This window comes from Lissotriton vulgaris, chromosome 6, assembly GCF_964263255.1.
Source record: "Lissotriton vulgaris chromosome 6, aLisVul1.2, whole genome shotgun sequence".
Taxonomy (NCBI): domain Eukaryota; kingdom Metazoa; phylum Chordata; class Amphibia; order Caudata; family Salamandridae; genus Lissotriton; species Lissotriton vulgaris.
In genome coordinates this window covers 1,709,033,166-1,709,046,499 of record NC_141694.1, presented here as the reverse complement: position 1 = coordinate 1,709,046,499, position 13,334 = coordinate 1,709,033,166, and the positions used below count along the sequence as shown (strand labels likewise).

The 13,334-nt window shown below is 42.4% G+C and overlaps 1 protein-coding gene across 1 annotated transcript in view; it reads right to left on the bottom strand.

Moving 5' to 3' along the window:
• LYPLAL1 (lysophospholipase like 1) overlaps positions 1-13,334 on the bottom strand; it is a 196,756-nt gene that overhangs the window by 159,527 nt on the left and 23,895 nt on the right. The window contains exon 2 of the mRNA XM_086927911.1: positions 2,400-2,499. Coding sequence (XP_086784037.1) covers positions 2,400-2,499 — 100 coding nt within the window. The remainder of the gene's footprint in view (positions 1-2,399; positions 2,500-13,334) is intronic.

Sequence of the window (13,334 nt, the reverse complement as noted above, 5' to 3'; positions counted from 1 at the left end):
TAAATTCATATACAACATATTCTACAAGGCTTCTCTCATATACTTGTGACACCGTTGACTACACACAAGGCTTCACAGCTCAGGAGGTAGTAGGGCAACTTTCGCTGGTTCTAAGACAGGAAGTTGTCACATTTTACATCTGCATGCTTTACACTGACATATATATCACATCTGGAGCTCCAGAGGCACAGGCCCTATTCCTAACTTGTTTTACTCATTATATTTCTAGGTTGTAGCAATAGATGTACACTCCTGAGCAGACTCCTGATCTGCCTCCATTTTGAAGTATCAATCAGAAAAGAAATTTTTAAATGGACTTGCGTATCACCAATTCACTAGGAAGGTATGAGGGACTGTAGACTACACTGCCATGTTAGTTTATCATATCTGCCATTACAAGTCATTTTTCATGTCCCTTAGGCTGTTAAATGTTCTTTAAATGCCACTCGTCCTGATGTTTTAGGAGTCTGCTGGAATTCATATATTCAAAGAAGTGTCCACTAATCCAAACAAGCATTGGCAAAGCCAATAGGTCTGGCATTTAATTGGGAAATGTGTGCACCAGCTGTTCTGTAAAGAAAATCCCATATTGAATTAAAGTCTTAGACTACAATAATATGGAAGCTGGGAGTAGAGTTCCACTGCTGAACAGAGTGCATGAGCAGAGTTTATCTGTACCCTCAAAGAAGAGTGTTATGAAAAGGAAGTAGAAGATGAAGTTTGTGATGTAAGTGGTGAAATTCAAAGGCATACAAAAGAAAATATTGCATAGTTTTTAATTCTGACAAAATGCAAGTATTTTGGTTAATCTTTAATACAATTTATGTGAATGTTTTTTTTTTCGTTTGAGTAAGTAAAGCTGTAAATTAAATATGTTATTACAGAAAAGTAAAACATATGAACGCACAAGGACAATTAGCGAGTAGCACTATATCTTTATGACTTTCATAGCTTCACGACAGGCATTCAAACTAGATTCACTTCCAAAACAAAAAACCTATACATCAGCAATTACATTTTGATTGTATAAGCAAAGGAAATACATCAAAATACACACACTGGATCCAGTTACACGCTGCTCATATGTATCATTTGCATTTTAACAAGCATTGGCAAATCCAATACATCTGGCTTTAAATGTGAACAACGCATGCAAAATCAGTCATGGAGAAATATATTTCCACGTGAACGCACATTAAAAACAACACCTATTGGCTTTGACAATCTTTGTTAGCCATGATGGTGGCATTGTTTGTAATATCAGTGGCTTTGCTGATAGCTGCAAATGATGCCTCTGCCGATACATACAAACACTGTACTATAAAACTCTGAGTTATGGTGAAGAAAATAGTGCAATGTACATGTGTCTGATTTGTGTTGTTATCCACAATTCACACTGTCACTGCTAAAGTTGTATCTATAGTACCTGTAATCAATACTATCTGAAAAAACAACAAACAGATTAACAAAAAAAAAGTGGTAGAAATGATGGTGGTGGTCTTATTGATGGTGATATGGGTTATACTGGTAGCACTATTGGTTTTAGTGGAGCTACTGGTAGAAGTGGTAGTACTTTTGTTCCAACTGATGACAGCCGTGGTATAGATAGTAGTATTGCATATATAGGATAAAGTGAGTGGGACAAAATGTTGGATGATAGAGTGTACTTTAAGATTTAAAAAAAGTACTTCACACACTGCAACGCAAGCGCCGCATGGGAGGCGAAATGGTACTCTAACTAGCAATGGCATAAGGTGAGAGCTTAATGCCCACTCAATGTATAGTTTAGACAACTGCTAACAAATGCCCTGGAAGAACGTGTGTGTGGCTCGGACATGTCGCTTTGAAGGTGGTCACAGGAAGGTGGCTATAATTAACATGGTTCAATGGGCTATAATATTGTGATCCTAAAAACAGAAGAAACTGGATCACAGGTTTTACCAGAAGATCATCAACATACTGAAGATGCTATTTTAAGCCTGATCAGTATTTGTGCAGGCCTGGCACTCGGACAGTGGGCGTAACCTACCCAAGGGGGTCAAATGAATCATATAGTCATGGTTTTTTTGCTTTAAATGAAACAATTGGAAATAGTTTACGAAAAAGAATGAACAGAGTACTGATGTTAGTTTTTAGATAACTAAAGTTGTGATGTGTACACGTGTATTTTATGTTGGGAATAAGGTATTTAACTTGGTATTAAGCATGCTAATTAGTGAAAATGGCATTTCTCACTGATGGCACTGGATAGGGGCTCGAATTTTTTTATAATGAAAATATTTTTATTTCTGGACTAGCTTTTGGTCTAACAAAAAGTATATACATACACAACAGATTAACAAAAGTTCATTTTAAACAAACGGAATTGAATTATCAAAGTAAACATAAATGTATGATACCTTTCAGGAGCAGTAGGAAAAATAACTTTTATATGCTGGAAAGAAAAATCTTCATCTAAAAGCTGCTTGATCCAGCTTCTTATTCCGCTTCCTGTGTCACCTATAAACAAATTAGGAAGAGGACTTTGATCTTTACTCAATGCCTTCCACAGAAATTGCTTTTACTTCATGACACCTTATTATCCAATGAAAGAAAACTGTGAAACTCAAGAAGAGTTGAATGGGATATTCAAATGTACTCATCAACAATATACCTTAAGGGAACATTGACTTATGAACTGAAATGCAGACAAGAATATTATATTTATCAAGTAAGAACAAATTTAAATATTTTTACGCACAACAAGAACACCACCATCTAAATATTAGTCGTGGAAGAGCAAGCTGCTGGGTTACACACCATCACTAATGTAAACAAGATTTCAATAGATTAATCTACATTAAAAATACAAAATGAGAGAAATGGGCATATTACAAGTGGTGCAGAGCAGTATCCCCAATTGAGCCACTGGGGTATAGTGCTCTTCTCAATGACAACTAATCAGGTAGGCCTGCACTCGCTTAGAAAAGGAAGTCAAGTGGGAGCATTTATCAAGATGAAATTGTGAATTCCGTAAGGCATTTCACCTGGAAAAAGAACAGGTCCACACAGTTAATCCACAATCAGTGGGGATTAATTTGTATTAGCCAGATTTATGTAAGGCGACACTGCCCGGAAACATTATTCATGGCCTCATGGTATCCCTGCACATAAATGTGCATTATTTGTAATTAGTGCCAATGTATTCAAATGCTTTACTCCGGTATTCGATAAATACATACGCAAGTAATCCAGCCTCCAGTATATATTGTAAAAGTAGGTGTAAATATGAAAATTCAAGTATCTGTCACATAACATTAAGCTAATATTATATATATATATATATATATATATATATATATATATATACATACATACATACATACACACACACACACATGTAGGTCTTCCCTGTAGTATGATGTAACAGCACAGATATCGTTATGTCTTTGTATCCAACAAATATATTTCACAAACATTAAAGCAAAATCAAACAATTAGTACAGGAATCAAAATACAGAATTTTTTTTAAATAGTTAATAATAATTCACTCCCCAGTTTTCTACTATCACTTGCCTTATAATTGCACTATTGGTCATTTTACAACACCCTAAATTTCCTTGGTAAAATGAAAACACTAAAAGATATTTGAATGTACGAAACAAACCTAAAGAAGAAGTGCAACACCCTCTCCTTATTCTTCAGAGAAACTGACTTTAACACCTAACTACGAGGAGAAAACAGAGTATATTTGTGCAGATCACAAAAGCATGGACTATATTTTGCCCTCCTACTGACAACTTAATGAGCACCTTTTCAAAACCAATATCCAATTCAAGTATCGTGGATTATGCAGAAATTCCTTTGCCAAGAAAGAACAAGCATTTCCAATGCAATAGGTCTCGCATTTGCAAGAGTTTAAGTTATTGGCATTTTAAATGACAATGCCTTTTATGTATCTGTTTTGATAATGAACACATAAATAAAAGGCATTATCATTTACAATGCCAATAGCTCAAACTCTTGTACATGGTAGACCTATTTCATTTCAGAGAAGTGGCTGCCATTGTCCCGGGCTGCTTGGAAAGTGAAAGCGCACATGGCGCACTGCATGGTGCAGGAAAGGATATCGTGCCTGCAGTAGGAGAAACTCATTAGAGAAAATAGAGCTTACAGACTAAAAAAGGCATTCCCTGTAACAACGGAAGCAAAAGGGCAAGTCCTCATGGGAGGTTACAAATGCAGACAAGGCGGTACTAAAGCGGGACTAACAGGTCTAATAATGAATAGGAAGCCAGCATTTACGAAAGATAATGACACAAGCCAATGAAAATACGAAGGCAGAGAGTGGGCGGAGCTTCAAGTCCATACTCGAATACAGCATGCCTCGCAGAGCAGCGCAGGCGCTGCCCAGGCGTGACCTAAAAAAACCTTTGTTCGTCCAAGTAACTACATAGAGGAGCGCTTGTTATCTATTCCAGTAAAATGGCTCTGCTCCCTTCCTTCAATAAGGTGCCCAAAAGGGCACTCCGTTTTCTGCAATACAATGATATATATTTGCTAAGTTCAGGTGATGTCACAAAATAGAAGAGAACATGTTATTTAAACTGTATACTAGTTGTAATCTAGCTGTAATTCTACTCAGCCTGCTACCGGGGGACTAACAACGGTCCTTGCGGTGAAGGGGGTCACTTAACCCTTCAGAGGATGCCCAAACCTTCATGGGGACCCCATTCAGCTCAATGCCTATAAATAGCTGTGCTGCGAGGTACGGGAGAGTCAGGCGCCTCTCATCACATCATCGGGGTAGACACCATTTTTCGTTACGTCACTCGCTGCCACATTTACTGACTCTTGCAGAAATCCGCATAGGGCATTTCCTATTGAGAAGGGGTTGGATTCGCTTTGTTCCTTAGGTGCCTTAAAATAAAGTGTTGATATGTTTTGTTTTTGCTTTATCATATATGTAGCCACAGCTTACATGCAACGGATTGCTAAGGGGCATTCGAAAATCAGAAAGCGAGATGAAAAGATTGCATACATTGTGAATGTTTTCAGTTTTATCTTAATAATAAATCTCTGTGTGCTTTAAAAAACAAACCAGGTACACGCCCCCTGGCGATCTAAATAAACAACGGGCTTGTATGATCTAAGCAGCATTTGTGGGTTCCAAGGATTGCTGAAAAGAAACAAAACTCCTTCAAGCAAACAAAAATATCTGAAGTTCGTCCAAACAGAAAATGTTTGCCTTTTAACTGTAGACTATTCGTGATTCTGTTCGTTCAGCAGCTGCCTCAGCCTCTTGTGTCATCCGCCGGGTACCTGGAAAAGACTGCTGCTAACCAGCGGCCTACCCACCTCTTCAGCTCGGCGTCTGCATTTAGGGGATGGATATGTGCGCCATTGATCTCGCACAGCCTCATACATGGCAATGAAGCAGCTAGCTGATTGGACGTGCGGTAAAGGGATCAGTCTCCTCCTGCAGGGCTGAGCAGCAGTGATAGTGGCTTTTATCAGAAAGTTTCTTTGTGCAGCCAGACACTGTTAACAAGAACGAAGAGCCAAAATAAGAAGTATTATTGCATATGCTTCCGATATTTCATATTTTTTCCAGTGGCATGAATTACATTCTCTTCGGCGGGGAATACAAAAATCCAAACCGGTTTTCATCATATCCTCAGTAGCTCTGTAAGAGGTCACATGACAGGTGCTGAATGCAGAGATGAGGGAGACAACAAATTAACACGGAGAACCCAGCCGAAATAGGTCTCACTTTATAAATGAGAGACCTATTTCATTTTAAAAATCATCCGCGCCTCGTGCTAAAAGTGGGAGGGTGAGGGGAATGCGGCTGAAGCCGTTGCCTTGCGGGAGCAAGCCAGGGGCACGTTGTGTTTGTAAGTTAATTACAAACATATGGTGTCAAGCTCGCTCCCGCAAGGGAATCGCCAACCGTGCACGTGTTGCCATTGAAGGCAATGGAATGCGTGCACGTTTTTGGGACAAAAACCAAAGCCATGGCTTAAGGTCTTTTTCCTATTCAGCGCAAGCGCGCTGCATTGGCAAGACCTAAAAAGAGTCCACTAAATCTGACATACAAACTTTTTTTTGCAAGAACCGTAAATCCAAGTCCTCTACAGCAACCCGTTTTACTGTTTGCATCTAGAGGGGGATAGTAATTTAGATTCATAACCCCGTGCCTCTGGAACACTTTATCGACAGACCTTTGTCACTACTGAACCAGTGACTTTCCACAGTTATTGAAACCGTGTCTACTCTCAAAGCCATCTTCCCCTTTTTTACAAATCAGCCACTTGTCGAAACATTGGACAGCAATGTTTCAGCTAATTTGGAGACAGTTGCAATGCCCCTCATTCCCACCCAAATGAAACCAAAATATCCTTGTATCTCAACTTACTTCCACGTGTTCCTCAGCACTAGCCAAATGCCACTCCTATTTTTGTAGTGAGACAAGGTCTTTAAATTCTCTATACCTGCTTCTGCTAATGCATACTTCATCACTGCAAGCAATCCTGTGAAGAACAGTGACACCATCCCTTGAATAACAAATAAACCCACCTTGTTAAAAGATATGGTTGAATCTACTTCTACAAATTAGGATAAAATAAAGGCATTCTCAACACATCACTGTATAGACAATTGTTGGACCTGCCCTGGTCTTTCTTTAAATACATCCACAAGCATATGCTTACATTTATGAACAACTTTATACATCTAGAAACAGCATTGATACCACCCTAGTCATCTTGAAAATGAGCATTTGATGGCACTTTTGTGAACAAAGCAATAGTATTTGATATCAGCTTTCCCGCCAGATGTGTCTAAGGACAAACAGAACTATCATTTTAATTTTCAATGAAATCAAACGTGGACATTGATTGATTATTTAGCATCAGCACTATTTACCTCAAATATATGTAACAAAAATTGAGACTTTTCATTAACATTTCTTGTTGAACGTTTTGATGTTTTAAACGGAGACACCCCTACTCCTCTTCTTCTGCCACCTTCTCATGTTAACCTTTGAAGCCCTAATAGAAAATCATGAAGAGCAGACATTTTGAAGTCTTAGAGCTTTGGTAGATTTTGGGTCCCTCTGCACAGAGGAGCAGCCAATAGCTGCTTCTTTCAACTGTTCAATTTGAAAGGCCATATTTGTCAGCTGCCAAGGACAAGGAAACTGAATGAAGTACTTCACTATTTCAACATCAAGGACAAAGGAAGCAGATCTGGTACTAAAACCTGAAAAAGGAAAGATGAGAAGCCCCACCGCCCTCCCCCGGGCACAAATGTCTGCAACTGGAATCAATGGTGTACCAAGATTCTCAGCACTAAAGATGGGAAAAGGGAATAATATATTTCTTAACACAAGCAAAAGGAAAAAGTTGATCATAAAAGGAGCATGAAATTAAAGAAATTGTACACATATGATTGGATAATATTACCTAGAAGATAATGACCGCAAACAATTTCTTGGAATCACCTCAACGGAAAGAGTGCCTAAATCAACCTGGAGTTAGGCCTCAATCCCTGGGGTGTGCAAAAGGTCTATATGAAGTATGAAATTAATAAAGTAATGCTTTAGCCCCAAATACAGCACCGAATCAGCTCTACTAGGTGTCACATAACATCGGGATCACCCTAGATAAGGGCCATTCTACGATATGCTGATGGACCTATTTGCTGCGTTCAACGCGGTCTAACATCAGATATTGCTCAGAAGATTATAGGAGAATGGACTAAAAAACTCTGCTTTGCAGTGGATGACGAGATTTCTATTTTCTCGCTCCCAGACTGTCAATTTAGGCCTGCAGGGCTCGAAAAATCCCCAAAATTGTACTAGTCCTGCAGGACTAGTATCTTAAAAAATGTCCTCGACCTAACTGCAACCTACTTGCCCTCCGTCTCTGAAAGCGGAGCAAATGTGACAAGATAACAAGATTTAAAGGCATCTTTATTGCTCATTAACTTTGTGTGCAATAAACAGGCCTTTAAATCTTGTTATCTTGTCACATTTGTTCCGTTTTCACAGACAGAGGAAAAAAAGTTGGTTTGTTTTCCTACTCACCAGAAAGGGAGAGTAGGACCTTAAAACAGCTCGGCATTGTTAAATTTAGCTCTACTATGCTAGCGGTCGAGTGGAATTTTCGAGCCCTGGCCTGTATCGTTCGGCACCTATGAAATTGTCCAAGGTCATGTTTGAGCCCCACATTGTTTAATATCTATGTTGCACCCTTGGCCAATCTCCGGAGGACGTATGGGTTCACCCCATATCCTACGCAGATGATACACAGCTGCTCTTTCCATTTGACAAACTCACTCCATCTGTACACAGTCGGCCTTCTCCCCTGGTATGATAGCTATCTCACATTGGATGAAGAGTAATTTCCTCCAGTGCAATGGTGGGAAAACAGGAATTCTGCTTTTTGGCGAGGCCCCTTTACTATGGACGACTGAATGGTGGCCGGTCGATTTGGGTGCCCCTCCTGCTCCCAAAACTACTGTTAAGAACCTAGGCATCCGTCTGGATCAAGCCCTTAATCCGAAGGAGCATGCTGCTCAGACAGCTGGCTCCTGTTTCCATACACTGGGCCTACTCCGCCGAGTCTTTCTTCTGCTTTCCGACTCAACTCGGAAGACTTGGACTCAGGCACTTGTATTAAGCCGTCTGGATTACTGCAACGGTCTGCTGATCTTCGCCAATAAGGCCTCGCTCAGCAGACTGCAGGTAGTTCAGTACACGGCGGCACGATTGGTCATCAATGTCCCCCCTAGGACTGCCTCACACGCTCTTCGCTTGCAACTTCTTTGGCTTCCTATTCCCCAACGGGTAAGATTCAAAGTTTGCTGTACCATCCATAAGGCATGGTTTAATCTTGGTTCCACCTATCTTTTGGAGAAATTTACACCGTAACAACCTTCCAGATCCCTCCGCTTGGGCTTCAAACATCTTCTTGTGGTTCCCCGAGTTAGGAAGGCCAGATTAGGGGGAAGGGCCCTTTCTCATCTAGGTCCTCGATATTGGAACAAGCTCCCCCTGCTCTTGAGACAATGCCCTGATCATTTGCAATTTAGGAAGCTGCTCAAGACAACTCTTTTCTGTGTCTGATTCAGCTGTAGTTGCACTACATCCATGCTGTCCATCTAAAGCGCAGAGATACCCCTCCGGAGGTCGATTCAGGCGTTATATAAAATAAAATAAATTCAAATTAATATAATAAAAACACTGTGGGGTCTATTAGCTGAAATCTATTGTCATCGACAACACAATTATTGCCCAAGTGGTCCTTAACCAAAGGATATATTCCCAAATATTCATTGCTATGAGGCTAAATGTGTCACACTCTGTAAGACTGAGGAAGAAATTTGTATTGTCAGGTAAAGGAAGGAGGATGTGTGAAAAACTAAACAAAATATTGTTCTCAACATTAGATCTCAGGGAAAGGTGGGATAAAGCGTACATTATATAACCTGTACTTATTAGAAATGTAAGGCCTACAACCAGAATTCAAGGCAGGATTAAGACATTAGCGGCACCAACAATGAAGCTGTAGCTGACATGCAAAGGGACAAACAATGCCTCTTTCCTGCCAATGGGTATGCCTTTGAATTACAAAACAAGACCATCTTTGCCCGTAATGTGGTATGCGGGGGCAGTGATCCATGTTCCATGCATTCTCAAGAGGTTTGCTTCCAGTGCCACGTGCAAATGAGAATTAGGGAACAATGTACATTGCTCCATATTCAGAGCATGCATGTTAACAAACAAACCCTTGAAGAACGCTTAATGTCTGCAAGCTGAGTGATGGCGTGTATGCCTTGCTATGGGGTTGGAAAACAGTGTTTTGGAGGGGTAGCCCTTCCTACTGTCAGAAATATGTCCAGAAGACGCAAGTTCATACACTTTTTCAGGCTGAATGCTGGGACTGTACTCAATCCCATGGGTATATGACCCACACCCCATTAATGGTCATGCTCCCACAAAGCTATCACAAAATAGTCCAAGACCCTAGTAATTTATGGGGGTAATTAATTGTGCAAAAGAAATATATCTATCTATGTCAATAAAACTACCAGTGGTCAGAAAGGACTATATCAAACCCTAATAGAGAAGAGGGTGTTCATTAGGCAGGGGCAGTTCCTCCGCCAAAGGGGAAGAGCGTCGCCCCACTGCCTCTTAGCACTGCAAAAGAGTCTAAAATAAAATTATAACGTGTTGTTATTATCATTTTATTTTTATGTGCTGAGGCTGTTTGATGGGGCTGGGCTTGGCAGAGCAGGGGGGGATGAGGGGGGGGGGGGGGGGTGCAACTTCCCAAGTGTGCATGAACGCTGCAGCGTTGTGATTGGCTTAGGGAAGCCTGGGTGCTTTCTGTTCGCAAAGAAGCCAGGAAGAGGCAAGAGAGGATGGAGGAGAGGTGGCCGCTGGTAGGTAAGTGACTTTTTAAATGTATTTTTAACACCCTCCACTGCTTCCTAAGAGCAGCCGCCGCTGCCACTAAGGCTGGGTGTGGTGGTTCTGCTCCGACGGCGGAGTTGACAGAGTTTTTCCACTCCATGCTCCACTTGGGGTGCAGAGTTCACCACAAACTCCTCCAGTCGCAGCTTTGCGGAGTTTGCCGGCGCCATCATACCAGAGGTGCATTTTGCCTCACCCTGTCTTAGTCTCTCCTCGTGACAGGCTCGGCCTTCACGGAGTTTGACATGCGTGGTTCTTGCCGTGGAGGGTTAGCTGCGTTTCTGAGTTCCCATGTGCTGATGCGGAGAGGGACAAGTATGTTGTGATTGGTGCTGTCGCACTGATCGATTCAGTGCCACTCTGATTGGGGACTTTGGGAGGCTTTTGTTAAAGGATTCCACCTCTGCTGGGTACGTTTATCAGCTGCGCTGGACATGGATGGAGCCAGTGCAGCTTGGCACAGGGGATTCAGTATGGAATTTGAGCAGTTGTCTCACTGCAGGGGGGGGCGGGTGACAGTGAGCATGTTGGTGAGCAAAATGGAGGCCCTGTGCTTGGACGTGGAGGCCTACCAGCAGCAGCTGGGATGTATCACATTCAGGACAAAAGTCCTATAAAAATAAGTGGTGGGGACTGACAATATGCAAATGACCTCACGTCACGTGCGGAACGTGTCCCGGTGTCTGAAAATTACACCGGGACACGTTCAGCATATTTCTGTGGGGCCCAGCTTCTTGGCAGGGGGGACGGCGTCCACCCTGTGAAAAGAGTGGGGGGACGCCGTCCACCCGCGTGTTGTCCCCCCACCTGATCCCCCGACTCGAGCCCTGATCACATTCGAGGTAATGCTGAAACTGCGGATCCGCAATAGTCATTAGTTCTGAATCAATGCCATTTAACAGAAGAGAAAAATGAACCTCTATCAAGTGAGGAGCTTTTGCACATAGTTCACATTGTACAGTTCTCCTGGTGAAATCACGGGGCGAGTGAATGTTTATCACTTTATGTTGCATTGTAAGGCTAACGGGACTGGTGCAGGTCTGTGCTTGTGGATTTGCTGAGGTGTCTTCTGATAGGCAAAGGAAAGCATGCCTGTTCCATCGTAGAAAACATGTCCTGAAGGGCTCATAATAACATCAGACGGACTGTGCTGTTGTTCATGCTGTGCCTGAAAGTCACTAGGAGAACAACGAACAAGGTACTTGGCCCTGATCGATTTGGAGAGAGAGGTTCATTCTCAAGCCGTTGGACTGGGAGCCATGTGTCAGATGGGCCTCAGTGCGCTACGGTCCTTTCATTGAATGGGTGGTTGTGCTGTGAGGGCAGGGCAGAGTTGTTGGCTGTAATGTTGTAAATGTAAATGTTTTTGTACTTGTATAGCGCACAGCTACCCGCAGTGGGTTTCCCGGCGCTTGTACGAATACTGCAAGGTAACCCTTCCTGGCTTTCCCTGTGAAGTGTCCACTCCTGGGCACCCCCATGGTGCAGACCAGGCATCCCTCGCGTTCGTGGGGGCCGTTGAGGAGACTAAGCAAGCTATTGCCCAGAGTTGCAGCGTGGGACCCATGATCAGAATAGGCACTTAGGCGAAAATATCCGGTCAGGGGAATTAATGAGCCCGAGACCCGCCGTGGCAGGAATCGAACCCTGGTCCCTGGCCAGAGCTCTGCATCGAGATCTGCCTGCTCTAACCATTGAGCCACACTTCTCCACACTGTCAAGTGGGCAACTCCGTGCTTCTTTGATGCTTGCGGTGTCTAGTTGGGGGTCCAGATTTTTCAGTGTTCCACATGCAAGGACTGGGCTCTATCTTGACGATGTTGGTGATGGCCGCTGGCATGCCAGCCATGGGGGGTGGGGGGGTTACCACAAAACTCGTTTTTGTCTCTTGGAGTGAGTGTGCTCTGTTGATTGTCTCTGTGCATTGCACAGGTGTGCTCAGCAGCATTCATTCTCAAGTGTGTGGAGTGGAGGCAGGCATGCAGAGTGGTGCTTCCTATGTGTGGGAGTCTTGCCATGTCTCATCATCATATGGGTTGCATAGTGGCTGGCCTGAATGTCTCTGGTATGTGGGTCGGTGTTGCCGTTGTATTTCTGTATGGCTGCATGTGTTCTGCTGGTTACTGGAACGTCCTGTGGCTTCTTTGAGTGGTGTGAAGCCCAGTGTTTTTTTTAGCTTCTGGTGGATTATTTAAAACAGGCCCCAAAATGTGAAAGAGTGGAAGTTTTTATAACCCGGATACCCGATTACTGCACCTTAATTTTTTGAGAAATATCGACTTGAAAAAAGGCAGCAGACACCTTGGATAAGCACATGTACCTCCAGCTGAAAGTAGAGGTGGGGTTCTGTCCACCGATGAAACTGAAGCAACCCACTCAATTACTCTTCTATATTTTGGTATCCAGTTCCTGTAGCCCCAGAATCATTCAACCTTCTTCTCCGCTGATAAAGACATTGGAGTATGCATAGGAAGAGAAATGCCTGGGAAGGCAGAGTCCAGTTGAAGTCCAATGCACAATGTTTTTTAAAAAAGTGGATTCTCTTGAGATACTGTTGAGAAGGATGGGGTGTTTGAAAGCCATGGACGCTGCCTTGCACCTGACTGCATGATCATCAATGCCCTTTGAGCTGAAAATACCTCAACAGAAGAACACGACAGAATACGGGATACAATCAAAAAGAGCAAAAAAGGGGCCTTTGAAGGCTTCTTCTATAGATTTATGGACACCATACTTAACGGGAATATGTGTGTTGAAAAACTTTACTCTTGCCAATAACATATTTGGGGCCATTCTGACAGAGGCTGAGCAGAGTTTATTTTAAAATGTCAATAAGTGCTTTGAAAAAACTAGCAAGTAGAACAACTTAGTAATT